The sequence below is a fragment of the Mirounga leonina genome, unplaced genomic scaffold (assembly GCF_011800145.1).
Source record: "Mirounga leonina isolate KUSES-001 unplaced genomic scaffold, KU_Mleo_1.0 Mir_129, whole genome shotgun sequence".
NCBI lineage: Eukaryota > Metazoa > Chordata > Mammalia > Carnivora > Phocidae > Mirounga > Mirounga leonina.
Window position 1 is genome coordinate 26722342 of NW_023270323.1, and position 16123 is coordinate 26738464.

At 36.0% G+C, this 16123-nt stretch overlaps 1 protein-coding gene across 1 annotated transcript in view; it reads left to right on the plus strand.

Annotated features, from left to right (window-relative positions):
• The window catches only part of TMPRSS11D (transmembrane serine protease 11D), a 50430-nt gene that overhangs the window by 22430 nt on the left and 11877 nt on the right, over positions 1–16123 (plus strand). Inside the window, exons 4-6 of the mRNA XM_035005581.1 lie at positions 7341–7408; positions 12469–12626; positions 15374–15412. Of these exons, the coding sequence (XP_034861472.1) occupies positions 7341–7408; positions 12469–12626; positions 15374–15412 (265 nt within the window). The remainder of the gene's footprint in view (positions 1–7340; positions 7409–12468; positions 12627–15373; positions 15413–16123) is intronic.

Sequence of the window (16123 nt, forward strand, 5' to 3'; positions counted from 1 at the left end):
AATATTTGAAGAATATTTAAAATTCTTCTATTTGTCTATTCTCCCCATGTATTTATTCAACCACTTGCTTGTATCAATATAGTGGTCTTTGCATTTTTAAGATTAATTTTTAGGCTGCACTCCAGAAGTGCTCCAGTTTACATTCTCACCAGCAGTACATAAGTCCACATAGGTATGCTTATTTCCCCACAGCATTAACACACAGCATTGTAAATCATTTTAATTGTTGCTAATTCAGTAGGTAAGAAGTGACATCTCAATCTTATTTTGGTTTACATTTCCTTAATTACTAAGATTTAATCTGGTACTTCTTATATTAATAGGTCATTTTTATAACTTCATTTGTGAATTGCCTGATCACAACCTTACCCATTTTCTTACTGGAGCACTTGTCTATTTTATATGGATTCAAAGCGAACAAACAAACAAAAAAACAGTTGTCCTTATCAGAATATTAAAGTCTGCCTGTCATTCACATTGCATATATTTCTCTGATAATGTGATTTGACTGTCAATCTTGTTTATAATGTAGGGGTTTTTTAATGTTAAACATTTAATTTTTCATATAGCCAAACTATCAATCCTTTTTATGATTTCTCACTTTTGTGTCAGGTTAAAAATGGCTTTCTCCACTCTAAATACTCTTTAAAATATTCACCTTCATTTTCTTTTTATAATTTTATTATTTCAGTTTTTATAATTTTATCTTTTATTTGTCTACAATTTACTTTGTAGTAAGGTAGAGATCCAGGTTTATCCCCAAAATAGCTAGGTGGTGGTACCAAAAGAGTATGTTCAATAGTGCAATGGATTTATATGTCATGCCACCCTTATTATACACTAAATTCCTCCTTTTCTTTATTCTGTACTCTCCTTGTCCTCACTGATTGATCTTCGCCTGTACCAGTACCAAGCTATTTAGAGTGCTGTGGTTTTACAATATATTTACACATCTGGCAGAGAAAGAGTTCCCTTGAAATTCTTCTGATGTATGATTTCCACACTCTCATTTATTTATCCTTCTGTGAAAACACTTTGAACATTTAAAACGCTGTATGAGTAATACTCTAATGCAGTGCTAATTTATGGTTTACAAGGCACTTTCTAACCCTCATTTCACAACAGCCACATGAATTAACAAATCATTTTTATAGATGGGTAAAGTAAAGGTTGTGAGATTAGGAGACATGTCAAACATCAGTCAAGTGGAGAGTGGTAGAACGAGCATTCAAACCAAGGGCTCACAACTCCAAATCCAAGGATCATGCCATTTCCCAATGGTAACATGAGTACCATCATTATCCTTGTCCCATAGACAATGTGTTATACTTAATGAGCAGAAGAATAGTCCCAGAACCTTCTGTTCTATTAGGCAATTCACGTCTCTTTTCTAGCTCTCAGTTTACTCATCAGTGAAATAAAATCATGGGACCAGATGATTTTTATACTACATTCTAAATCAAAAAGTCTATGATTTTGTGACTTTCGAGCATGATATTCATCCATCTGTTTTTCCTATCCTGCCCCCCTGGTGCCACTTCTCTGTGTCCTTACAGGATCACCCTCCTCTACACTGACATTCAATGTTGAAATTCCCCGAGGCTTTGACTTCCCGCTCCATGAGCATTACTTCAACCAATACTTATCTAATGACTCACTTGGTCTCGAGCCCAGACTTTTCTTCTGTTCTTTGGAACTTTTCACCCAACTGCCAGCTTAATATCTCTACTTGGCTGTTTTTTTTATAAAGATTTTTATTTATTTATTTGAGAGAGAGAATGAGAGAGAGAGAGCACATGAGAGAGCACATGAGAGGGGGAGGGTCAGAGGGAGAAGCAGACCCCCCGCTGAGCAAGGAGCCCGATATGGGACTCGATTCCGGACTCCAGGATCATGACCCGAGCCAAAGGCAGTCACTTAACCAACTGAACCACCCAGGTGCCCTGTTTTTTTTTTTTTTAATCTCATATTTATCATGTCCCAAAATCAAACTCATGATCTCCCCACACCATAGTAGACTTTTTCCAATAATCCTGTCCCCATTAACGTCAATGTCACTGACTCAGTTTTCCAAGCCAAAAACCCAGAATTAATCTTTGATCCACTGCCCTCTATCATTCCAAATATCCAGTCCATTACCAACTCCTGTAGGTTTTATGCCCTCTATTTCCCTCATCTCCATTCAATTCTCTTCATACCTAACACCATGCCCTTCCAAAGCCATCACCTCTACTCTGAAGTACTAAAATAGTACAGATAATTTGCATTATTTCTTCCCTAAAATTGAATATCCATATGCAGCAAAAGAAATTATTCTCAGGGTGCCTGGATGGCATAGTCAGTTAAGTGTCTGACTCTGGTTTTGGCTCAGGTCATGATCTCACGGTCTTGAGTTCAGGCACTAAATCATGCTCCGCACTCAGCAAGGACTCTGCTTGAGATTCTCTCTTCTTCTCCCTCTCACCCTCTCCACTGCGCTCTCGCTCTAAAATAAATAAATCTTTTTTTTTAAAAGAAATTATTCTCAAATTACAAATCTGACTATATTATCCCTTTGTCTAAAACACTTCAGCGACTTCCCATTATTTATGATAAAGACCAAATTCTTTACACACTAACAGGGTCTGGCCTTTCTCCCACCCTAGCCTCCTTGTTCTCCATGCTGCAGTTGCACTGGCCTCCTTCCATTCCTGAAACACAGCCTGTGTGTTCCCACCTTGGGACTTTGCACGCACCATTCACTTCATCTGTGAGGCTTTTCCCTTCCTCTTCAACTAGCTAACTCTGATTCTTCCTAACAATCTCAACTTCATAAGCATTTCCTCTGAGAAACCTCTCTAATCTCATTGGTTGGATCAAATTCCTCTACTATATTTCCATACTTATCAGTTATAATTTTACTCCAATGTGGATAATAACTTGATTAGTGCTTGTCTGCCACCCTTAAATGTAAGTTCCTAAATGGCAAGGACTGTTTACTTTCTCTCACCATTGTACCCCAGTGCTTGATAGAAGGGGTGTGCAGTGCAAAAGTTGCTCAAAAACTGTTGTTGAATGAGTGACAAAAAAGAACAAGGTCATCTAGAAATAATGAAAGCACCTGTTTGCAAAATACATGGATCAAAACTATGAGTGCATTCTGATTGAATGGGTCTTTCTAAATAAAAGACTTCAGTCAGTATTCATACCTGGGATCAGTTGAAACTTCCCTTTGGTATCAGGGGTGATATTGCAACAAATTCTGCAAACAATTGCCACTCTTTCCAAAATATACCTAGTTATAGTCCCACAAACAAAGTAGGACATAGGAAGAAAAAAAAAAAACCAGTATCAATTTGAGATTAATCTTATCACATCAATTTATACCAGCAGGGCTTCTGGGTAAAATTCATTTCAGATGCATCCATTCAACAAGCATTGATTGTTCCTTAATGCCTAAAAAAGAATTTGGTACACACTTGACATTCAAATATTTTTTGAGTGAATAAATAAATGATGCATTCAGTCTGTTGGTTCCCGTGTCAAGTCTTAGGGAGACAAAATGAAGACATCACTGCAGTCAGGAGCTCACAGTGGTCTCCAAATGGGGTTGTGCATTCCAGGAAGGGATTCACAATAATTAATTGTGAATACTCAAATGCTCAGATATCACTCCACATGTGTTTTTCCCATAACGAATACTTTTTAGAACTTTGTTACTATTTAACAAGGGCATTGACACTGGAACCCTTGTTCGGTTTAAGTCAGCTGGTCAGGCAATGTGTGAGAAATCTTGAGGGAAGAGGGGACGGGCAGTAACACAGCAGAACTGACTAGGTTTTAGGGTATTTACCTGCTCTGAGTAGATTTCAGTGACGTGCAGTTTCAACTGGATTTAAAGATTATATTATCTAGTTTTCAAAGTAAACTGAATCAATAAGGGAAACAGAAAATCATGCAAAACACAAATTTTAAAACCCGCAATTTGGAGATAACTCTAATATGCAAGGACAGTAATGAGCAAGTAAAAGAACAGTAACATAATGTCAGAACTGACACTTTCCTTCTCCTGACCAGAGCCAAATTACCAGATGAAGCAATACCTTTCTTAGAAGACACATACACACATGTACACACCCTGTCTCTTCAAGATGTAAGTGAAAGAAATAAGCCACATTTTAAATAAAACTCACAGCACGGAGAGGAGACTGAAAACCTGTGTTTAGCAATGGGTTGATCATTAGGTGTTTGGATTTTCTTCTGTTTTACTAAAAATGAGGCATGTTATCTATAAAAGTGCTTAGACATGCACACATAAAAATTGGGGGAAAGGATTATCATGTTTGGTTGATTTTGAACACATTTCTTTAAAAACATATAAAATGAAACACATTTCATTTGGTTTGCAAGGATAATCAATTGACATCAGGGAAGATGGAAAGTCACTTGCTAAATTTCAACAAACCTTTGCACAATGGGTGGGAAGGACTGACAACTTCGTGTCATGATTTATTAAGTTCTGTTGGTGATGTACTTTATGCATTTGAGCCACATCATTGTGTGGAAACTTCTTCAGCACTTCAAACCAAGTATTTAAATTAAACTTAGAATCATAACTTTGAGTCATTTTATCACAAAGTGTTTCAAAAATTAAAAATTCTATTCAGTAACATTAACAGTGAAAATATTATTATTAAATATAAATGGAATAAAATTCCTAAATGTTTGTTCTGTAACTCAACCTTTTTAATTTCTAATTTTGTCAATGTTTTATAATATATATTGCTAGCAGTACAGTATTACTACATGTATGTAATTTATAAATAAATATATATGTTTTGGCTACTCATGCACAAAATGTTTTACCCATAGGAGTGCATAATCAAAAATATTTGGAGACCATTGTGGTAACAGATCATATTGCCACATAGTTTATCTTTTTCTTGAAAACTGAGCTTTCCAGATCTTCTGGTTAAACAGAAGAGAAAGTGGTAACTGGAGGGTGGTTGAAATCACAAAACAACATTATTTCTATTATTCAGCTCATAAATAATATGAACAGAACTATAGCTACCAAGGAAGAAGACACTGAAAATAAGGTGCTTTGTTTTCATGATTAGCTAATAAGATCTTTTCTCTCTAAGGATGAAAATGTGTGATAATTACAAAAATTCTATATATAATTTTACCCTTTAATGACTGGTCTACTAACAAATTCAATGATTCATTTTGTTGGAATTTAAAAAATCCACATCTCACTTCAATTCTTATTAACGATGAATATTACTGAGGTATGAGGATTCTAGTCTATACTAGAATACTGAGATAGTATTGTTACCCTCAATCAGGAGGGAAATATAAAATAGTTCTCTTTTATCATTGTTTACTTGATTTTTGTCCAAGGTAATGAAAGGGTCAATAGTGCAGATGACAAAATCAAATGAGTGTGAAACTTAACTTGTTTGACCCTTTGAACAGTAATAATTTTGAAGAAAGGGAAAAGGCCAAAAGGTTGACTGTAAAGCTCACTAAAAGTAGATGCATAGTCTTTGGGAGTTGCAGTAGTCGACTGTATACAGATAATTTTTTTAATACACTTCTGACTATACAATTATAGATGGAAAAACTGAGAGGAAGAAAGGTTACAAGACTCATTCAAGTTCTCATAGCAAGCTGACTTATCTCTCTGTTCGTCAACTTCCCTTTCCACTAACCTATTGGAATTCTCTACAATCATCTGCTCACTGATTTTCTACCCAACATTTGATAAATTCTAAAGACAGGGCCAATAACATTCCACTCTGGGAAATATGGAATCTTATCCATGGTGCTCTTCTTTTATCCTTGTATAAATATGGAATCTTATCCATGGTCCTCTTCTTTTATCCTTGTATAAATACGGAATCTTATCCATGGTCCTCTTCTTTTATCCTTGTATCTTGATATCAACCAATTAATCAGTTTACTTTCTTTATGTTGCTAATTATCTTAGTCTTCACTAAAGTTTTCCACATAGCAAAAATGTCATAATTCAGGTGGATTTTTTTACTTTGGTCCAGTCTAGCCTGTTGCCAGTATAATGCCAAACCATGAATTAAAATATAATCACAGGAAACATTTATCCAAATTCTAGCAATTCCTTCAGCTTTAGGTCAGTTCCTTTTACTTCTGTTAAAATCAAGTAAAATTAAAGTTAAATCATTTTATTAAAATACTTCCTATAATATACTATATTAAGAAGCATATTAAAATCGATCCTTCTTTGTAGTTCACTGGAATATAGTTCACCAAATGACAGCAATCGTTAATTCTAGATCATAGAATTTGAGATTTTTTTTGTTTTCTTCTTAACACTAATATTTCCTAAATTTTTAAAAAAGGAACATGAACTATTTCCATAAAACCAATAGTCTCATTATTCTTTAAAATATTCAAAGCCTCTCTGAAAAGAAAGAAAATTATCATTTCGTCAAACAACTGGTTGGTCTGATACCAGCCTAAGGGAAAGGAGATTTTAAAAGATACAATGTGGTATAAAAGAGATTGCATAAACTTTACAGTCTCAAGAAAGATTGGTTTCAAATCCTGGCTTAATATAATATTCAGCACACTACTTAATTTCCATGTCCACGTCTCCCTTATTGCTGCCTCACAGTACAAGCCAATGGAATCCACTCCTGCATTAGGAAACCTTGGTACCTCTGACTGACCCTGCATTGTGGGAGAAGCACTGCAGTCACAGAACCACCCCTAGTTCACCATGAAGCTGAGCTTTATAACTCAAGAACACCATCCTTGTTGGGACTGAAAAATGACTCAGGGAGACACTTAAGGTTAGGTCAGGAAATTACCAACTGATGTTAAAAATAACGTCAGATGCTTAGGTATTAGTCATAATTAACAAGGAAAAAACTGCCCTTTGCCTCTTTTCCCCCTTTTCATCACTCAATTTAATCTGGTGTTACTCATTTAAAAACAGTGGTTGAGGAATCACACAAATGTAAGTTGTATCATGGACTCCCCTAGTGTTGGCTTGGCATCGGCCCCAAACCCCTTGGGAATAGCCACCAAATCACACTGAGTAAAACATCTAATGTTGAGATAACTTCTAGTGAAGACGCATCCTGTCCATTATCATCTTTGTATCATAGGCGAAGAAATAGGCCCTGCCTCAGAAGGCTGTATCACTGGCCTAAATCAATCTCATGTGTTCTGAGAGGGAGTTGAACTAAACTGAACTGAACTGAAAACTCCAGTCCCTATTCCTCATTAACTTAAGTTCTGTGTTGCAAGATTGGGAGGAAGAAGGGAGGGGAAGAACAACTGGAACTACAAAGAGGTTTTTTCCTTTCTTTCTACAGATCACTAAAACGTTCAAAGAATCAAATTTAAGAAATCAGTTCATCAGAGCTCATGTTGTCAAACTGAGGTGAGTGGAACTCTATAAAAAATATATAAGCTTAGATTCAATTTGGCCCATTTGACTTTTGTTCACAGCATGGATAATGAATGAGGCACTCACACAATTTGTTGCAATATTATGAAAGAAGTATCATGGGCAGCTTAAAAAACAACGCCAAAACAAAAACAAAACATGCTACATATGATCTATTTACTAATGTAAATAAATATATCACTTCAATAGGAAAGGAAGAAAGTTTAAAGAGAGTCGGGTGAAGGTATGGTAATAAAGCCATCCAACTGTATAAATCCAGTGGATCCCATTCACAATCCAGCATATGTAAACAGTGCCTCTGGAGTTGTGCAATGCTGTGGTCCTGGGCATATTCATCCAAGATCAGAACACTATGACCAACATCAAGCTTTTTGGTTTGTATCTGCCTGGAATGCTCTAATATAAAGGATGCTGTGGCCAAATCCAGGCATGTCTGGCATGAATTAACAATAAAGGGAGTAACAGTATGCATTCTAGTTATTTGACAGTCCTGCCTTAGTTGAATGTGTACTATTTGTGTGATGTGATGAGAAAGGCCCTCCCAACAAAAACACTGATCCTACCACAAATACTTCAAATGCGCACATTACCCGATCCTTCAAAAAATAAGCAAAAGTCCTTTGAAAGGGAGGTATTTCTCAAATACCATCACCACAAGAAAACTAATATTTCTTATTTTCTGAAGAATCAGTAAGTCCCAGGAGCATGAACATCTGGTCAGATAAATTTTGTTAAGAAATGAGAGGAGTAGGAAGAATCCATGGGAAGAATATTTACCAAAATGAACTTCAGTCAGTTCAGTGCACATTCCCCTTAGCATTTTCCTGTAAAAATCTCTGTATTAGCCACTAGCTCTCAAAATCCATAGGACTGGATGAACCATCTGCATTTTCTCCCCTTTTGTTCCCTTCCCACCTACTGCTCAATCCCCTACAATCTCGCTTCTAATGCCACCACAAAATGCTAATTACCCTTGCCAAGTTCAACAATGACATCCAAGTCACAAGCTCCAAACAAACTCTATCAGTCTTCTGTTACCTCTCAGTGGTATTTTGTGCTGTTGTATTTTCAGTCCTCCTTGAAATAGTACCATCCTGTAGTTTCTATGACCTGAACACCCTTATTTTCCGCATATCTCTCCCTTCACTCCTCAGTTTTCTTCAGTAGCTCTTATTCCTTCTCTGCACATCCTTCAAATGTTGGACTTCAGCCCGTGTTATCAGCCTCTCATCTTCTCAGCTCACATTCTCTCCTTTCAGTGGCTTCCTTGCCCCCTGTATGTTCATTATTCTCAAAGTTGTATCTCTGGGCCAGTCCACTCCTCTCATCTCTAGACATGAAAGTACACAGCCATCTACTTGATGTCATCATACACGTATCTCACAGACAACTCCACTTGACTGTGTCTGGACCTGAACCTGTCATCTCTCCCCCACCAGAGGTTACTCTTCTACTGTTGCCCACCTCTATCAATGGCATCACTTTCAACCTGTTGCTCAAGAAAGAAATATGCAAGTCACCTTTAATTTCTCCTCTCCCTCAACCCACACATTCAACCATCTAATCTTTCAGTTCTATTTCCTAAATATCTCTAAGATCCATAACTTTTCTTCAAATAGTGCCCTCAACCATTTCTCTCCTGGACTATGAACAGTTTCCTGAATGAGTCTCCTTTCCTCCAGTCTTGCTCCACTCATTCTACACGGCAGCCAGAAAGACTTTTTAAAACAAAATTCTAAACATATTATTCCCCTAGTTAAAATCCTTCTATTGGCCACTCATTACCTTTGCAATATGCCAAATATTATATATAAATATATGCATATCAAAGGTACACGTATTCTCGATATATGTATAATGTGTGTATGTATGTATGTGCATATACATGTACATATACATACATACATATAGACACATATGTGTGTGTGTCTTTATAGATATCTATACATATATATCTATATATATACATATATATATACACATATATATCTATAAAGAGAGAGAGAGAGGGAGGAAGGGAGAGAGAGACATTTTTATACACATATATATAACAAAGTTTATCCAACTGTCCTTTATCTGACTTCCTCTTACCATCTCCACCTCTGGGCTTATCTTTCACTACCCTCCACCTAGACTAGTCTCAGTCCCACTAGACTTCTCTCAGTTCTTTACTATCCTGAACCTCACGAGGGGTTTTCAATATTTTATTTCCAATATTTACATATCCTTATAGGTTAGACATTTCTCCTAAAACAGAAAGACAGCTAGTTATATTTTCTAATGCATTCTGATCATCTTTGCTTTATTTTAGTGATTATCCTTAAAATTTAAATAAGGAGAGCTGGCTTAATTCACGACCCTTCTTTCAGATAATATAAGGAACTTGAAACTCTTGTTCATGTTATTATAAATGTTTTAGTTCCACCCTATTTTAAATGACTCCAAATTAGTCATTGTTATGATAGATTACCGGTTTGCCATTTTCTTTGTTCCTTATTTCTTACAGTACCCTAACCCTCCTGGGTTCAATCCCCTTCTTACTGAAGTACTTCCTTTATAAATTTTCACAAGAGTCCATGAGCTGTAAAGTATCCTTTTTGTTTTGCTTTGATCTAAAAAATGTCCTATTTATCTTCATTCTTGAATAATACTTTAGTGTGGATATGAAATTCTAAGTTAATAGCTATTGTCTCTCAGCAATTTGAAGATAAAATTATATACTGCCTTCTTTGTTGCTATTAAGAAATTGTCCTTCAGTCAAATGTTCTTTGGTAGCGAATCTCTTCTCTATTGTTTGAAAATCTTCCATTTGTCTTTGGAGTTCAGTTTTTTTAATGATGTATTTGCATGTGGGGGGCGTTTCTTTTATTTAGTATGCCTCAGACTCTTGTGATCTAAGGCTTCATATCTTCATCAGTTCTGGATAGTTCTCATTATCTCTTGTAATATTGCTGCTCCTTTATTTTTTGGTGCTCTTCTTTCGTTTTGCATTAGGTAAACATTGAACCTTCTCTAGTCTCTTATCCTCTGTTTGATCTGTTTCATCTCTTTATCTGTGTTACATTTTGTGTGATTTCTTTATTTTTATCTTTCAGTTAACTAATTTCTCTTCAGCTTTGTCTGGTATTTTGTGTAACCCATCCATTGAGTTTTCAATTTTGATTAAAAATTATGACTATGTTTTCCTGTCTGCAAGCTCTAGTTGTTTCTTTTGTGAACCTATCTGGTCTGTTTTGATAATGTCCTATACTTTTCTCATATTTATGATTCCCCCTTTTATGTTGTTAGTCATTTCAAATAAAGTTACCTATCTGTTAATTTTATTATGTGACATTTTTGAGGTTGCTGTCCTCATTCTGCTCATTCTAGCTCATGATAAATTGTTTGCCACCGGAACTGTATGCTTACCTTTAATCCCACTACTATGCAGCCTGGATTTCACATTCAATCTACAGAGCATTTGCTTCTATCAGACACTCTAGGAGGATCAGCAGCACATGGACCTCTTTTTTTTTTTTTCCTTTTTTTTGGTTAATTTCTTAAATTTTCTGGAACCATGCAGGTGGTAGTAATGCAAATCCAAAACTTTCATGTAGGTAGGCTCATGATCATGAATTATCAGGACAGTCTCCTTTTTTTCTGTCTAGACCTGGAACTCTGAGACACATAAACTTCTTTATTTTTTTTTTTTATGACATGATGAGCACATTTTTTTTTTCTTTCTGATCCATGCTTTCACTGAGGGTTTAGTTCTTTGAGAATCCTGGTCTTATTTAGAAACCTCATGTTCATCTCCCTAATTAGCACTAGCCCAAAGCCTCCTCTCCAGTATCCATGTAAATGCTACAACTCAAGCTTGTTGGATATTCTAGAGCTTACTACATAATATTCATGTTCTTTATTTTTGGTCTTCCAAGATACTTTAATGTGAGTTTAGCTTTGCATTTCAAATGAAATTTATTATATTTTATCAAGTATTTCTGGCTATTTTATATGGAGAATTTTTAAAAATTATTTAGACTTTCATGTTGCTAGAAATGGAAGCTATAATTATTTCTTCAGTGTCTGCTCCTCTATCTAAACTGCAAAATCCATGAGAATGGCAGGTGTGAATCTTGGTCACTGTTAATTTCTGAAACTAAGAACAGTGCCTAGCACAAGAAGGTAGCTATTTAACATTTGCCAAGTAAATATTAAATTAATATCTGGAATGAATATTATGGCAGAACTGACAATTGAGAGGAGAGGAAGAGGCCTAGAATGAATATGAGAGACAAATTTGTCTATTGCACATTTTCAGAAAAGAAGATGGCCAATGTTAGGTGGATGAAATGATTTACATGGTAATTTACACATAAGGAAGTGGAAATTATATCGATTTTTGATCATTGCAGCCTTTAGTCAAATTATTAAGGTTCATTGTGGAGAATATCTGTGGCTAACTGATACATAGATAAAATTTTAACTTATGACTTTTAGCCACATTAATGCATTTAGGTACTAGAAAATTAACCTGAGCCTTTAAGTCACATAAATTTAAAACGTCTTCTCCTTATAGGTTTGTTTAATGAGGTAAGGGATTTTTTTTTAAGATTTTTGTGAAGTCTAATAATAGCTAATACTTACAGTGCACTTACTGTATGCTGTGTGCTCTTCCCAAAAGTTTTGCATGTATTAATTCACATAATCTTCATAACAACCCACTTTAATGTGAGGAGACTTCAATACAGAAAGTTTAAGAAACAAATAACTTACCAAAGTCAAACAGTAAATGGCAGAGCTGGTATTCAAACTCTGGCATTCTGACTTCAAAGCCAGCCATACTGAATGGTAGATACAGTGTACCATGATTTGAAATCAAATATTTGTGGAATGGCATTGTGATATATCATTAAGTATGCAAACACTGTTATGTGAATCTGTTCTAAAGTTAAATCCCCAAGTGAATTTTTTAATGTTTAATCAATAAGGGTATATAAACAGAACAGCATAAAATTATAATTTTTTATTTTTAATATATTTATGACTTTCAGGCAAGAAGGTAATGGTGTGACAGTAGATGTTGTCATGAAATTTAAATTCACTAGAAATAACAATGGAGCACCAATGAGAAGCAGAATTGAGTCTGTTTTACACCAAATGCTGAATAACTCTGGAAACTTGGAAATAGACCTTTCAACTGAGATAACATGCGAGTACCATTATTTTCTTTTTTTTACCATTTTATCCAAATATATCAACTTAACCAGTTATAATTCATGTTTTAATTTAGTGAGATTGACTTTTCTTTCCTTAGAATTAAACTTTATGAAAACAATATACTATAAAGGTAGACATAATGCATAGTTCATTCTAACATTTAAAAAATCATTTAGCATTCATATAGTAAATTTTATTAGCTAAAAATTCTTTCATTAATTTTCCCTCTCAACACTCCTTATGAGAGATGTTGTTGTCAGGTATTCAATCTGTAGTATGTTATAGAAATGGAAAATAGCTGCTCAAGGTCAGAGAACAATTTAATTAACACTCCACCTCACCCAGAACACAGCATGCAATTGGGAGGCATCTGATAAACTTGTAGAATAAAGGAGAAAATGAGAAGATTTAACAACATCCCTAACTCCTCTCTGAAAATATCTGTACCTCTGACTCTCTTGAATCTATTTCCATTTTTTTCCATCCCTTTCCATTATTATCCATCCCTAAGGGACCCACTCTGGTCCCTTTCTTACATGAGGTGTGCCTGTGTGGCGCAGCAGTTGGGCTCAGGTCATGACCCCGGGGTTCTAGGACGGAGCCCCACTGTTGGGCTCCCTGCTCAGCAGAGAGCCTGCTTCTCCCTCTCCCTCTGCTGCTCCCCCTGCTTGTGCTGTTTGTCTCTCTCTCTGTCAAATAAATAAAACCTTAAAAATATATATTTCTTACATGACTAAAAAAAGACTTCATCAATATGTGCATAGAATTTAAGGACCCTCCTCCAACTTTGTCATGCACTGCTACCTTAATAAACCATGATTCCCTCATAATAAGCTCAACATTAAAGGGATTTGGTTGCCCCCACACTGGACATACCTGTTACAGCTGCACTAGTTGTTAAGATATTGAAATGCTTTCCATGTGTTGGTAAACCACCACTGCACCAGGCCCACAAAGGTGTCTTCCCAGCCTCTTCAAATCCTCCCATCCCTACCCTGGACTCCCGGCACGTCCCCCTGTAACTGAAGAGTTAATGCTTAGCACAGCAAGGACTTCCAAGACACTGCTCTAGCTCCATGGTTTGTTGTGTCCTTTCTGACTGGCTGATGCTCCTCCATTACAGTTTGCTTAATCCTCACAACAACCATAGCTTATACTTTTATTGTTCCCACTCAGAAAAGATAATTACCCAGGGTCCTACAATCAGCATGTAGGGGAGTCAGGATTTGAACTCAAGTCTCTCTTGTTCAAAAAATGAAAAGGAGTGGTCAGTTCTTTTTATTTCCTGCCTCCAAAAAGATGTTTGGGCTCCTCTGACACTTACAAAGCAGATGTGATTCCCAAACCCTGTGAAACTTCTGGCAGCAAGGAAGTTTGGATAAACTGATTGTAGAAAGCATGAAAACCTGTCTGAGAAGCTTAGATTTATTTTATAGGAATAAGCTGATTTCTCATTAAAAGTTTTCAAGCAAGGAAAGATATGATCTGACATACATTTTTAGAAAAAACAACCTGGTAGAGATAGACATCTTGAAAAGTGCAAAGGTGGTGTCAGGGAATCCAGATTGAAGGTTATTGTAATAGTATAGATGTCAAATGATGAAAGCACGAACTAAAGTAGTAGACAAAGGGAGAGGGAGGGTGGGCGTAATGCAAAGCATTGTTAGAGGCTAGAAGGTATAAACTCTGAAAACCAGTAAGATGTGAAAATGACAGGAAGGGAAAAATTAGAGACTTGTTTCAGATTTCTAGCCACTGGTAGAAGTGGGATCATTTCCTAAAGGAGGAAATATAAGTAGCAAATTTGGGGTAAATTTGGTCACATTGAGTTTGAGACAGCTGTAGGATGTGCTGAGAAAATGGTTCTGTAAGCAGACCTTAAACTACAACAGACAGACCTTCACTATCTGCTGTCAACATATTTTCTGTCTGGGCGCTCCCACCATCTCCCTTCATGCTGTACTTGCACTACGAGCTTTACTGACATGATCATTCCACAAACATCGTGCATCTCCATGCACTTGTACTCACTACACTTTCACCTGGAATACCTTTTTACTGCTTGTCTGTCTGGAAAGTTCCTTTTAGGTCTTCAAAATACAGCTCAAATGTTTTTCTCACCATGATAATTCAGTGAATATCTCAGGTAGCATGATCACCCTCTCCTGTCTCCTCTCCACTTCGCACTTATACTTACTTGAATGATTCCTTGATTAATTTCTAGCTGTAAATTATGTGAAGGCAGATCTCCTGTGTTTTGCTCACTGTTATACCTGCCCTACTAAGAATAGTATCAGTAGAGTAATACATATATATCTATATATACCTACATATATATGCAAGTAAATGAAAATTTAACTTCTCTTATACTATTTATCACATCATATCTCAACAACTTGCTTATGTTTCTGTCTTTCCAACTAAACTGAATGACTTGAGAGCAAGAATATCTTTTAAATATCTTTTAAGTATCTTTTAGTGTTTGATGAGAAATTAAAGCACAAACTTTAATATAAATAACAATAAATGGGGAGAAGATTGTAAACCCAGAGATTTCTGGGGCTTATGACTCAGAGATTCTTTCAGCAGGTCTAAGATGAAGTCTAGAAATCTGTATCTCATCAGTCCTCTGAGTGATTCTGATGATGGTTGTCTGAGAACGACATTTAAGAAATTAAGGTGAAATAATATACATTCCTTATTGTATTGATCTTACTTTCACTTTTTTTTTAATACCAGCAATTACTGACCAGGACACAGTACATATTTTCACTGAAGGTAAGTTTCAATATTATCTTATACAAACAGTTTGCCAAAAATAAATAGTAAACGTTCAAGTAGTTGAGCTCTTTGCCAAGGTAGTTTCTTTTTTTTTTTTAATTTAATTTTATTATGTTATGTTAGTTACCATACAGTACATCATTAGTTTTTGATGTAGTGTTCCATGATTCATTGTTCTTGTATAATACCCAGTGCTCCGTGCAGTATGTGCCCTCTTTAATACCCATCACTGGGCTAACCCATTCCCCCACTCCTCTCCCCTCAAAAACCCTCAGTTTGTTTCTCAGGGTCCATAGTCTCTCATGGTTCTTCTCTCCCTCCGATTTCCCTCCCTTCCTTTTTCCCTTCCTTCTCCTAATGTCCTCCATGCTATTCTTTATGTTCCACAAATAAGTGAAACCATATGATAATTGACTTTCTCTGCTTGACTTACTTCACTCAGCATAATCTCCTCCAGTCCCATCCATGCTGATGTAAAAGTTGGGTATTCATCCTTTCTGATGGCTGAGTAATATTCCATTGTATATATGGACCACATCTTCTTTATCCATTCATCTGTTGAAGGGCATCTCCGCTCTTTCCACAGTTTGGCTATTGCGGACATTGCTGCTATGAACATTGGGGTGCATATGGCCCTTCTTTTCACTACATCTGTGTCTTTGGGGTAAATAGCCAAGGTAGTTTCTATTGAGGTGTTATCTTAATTCT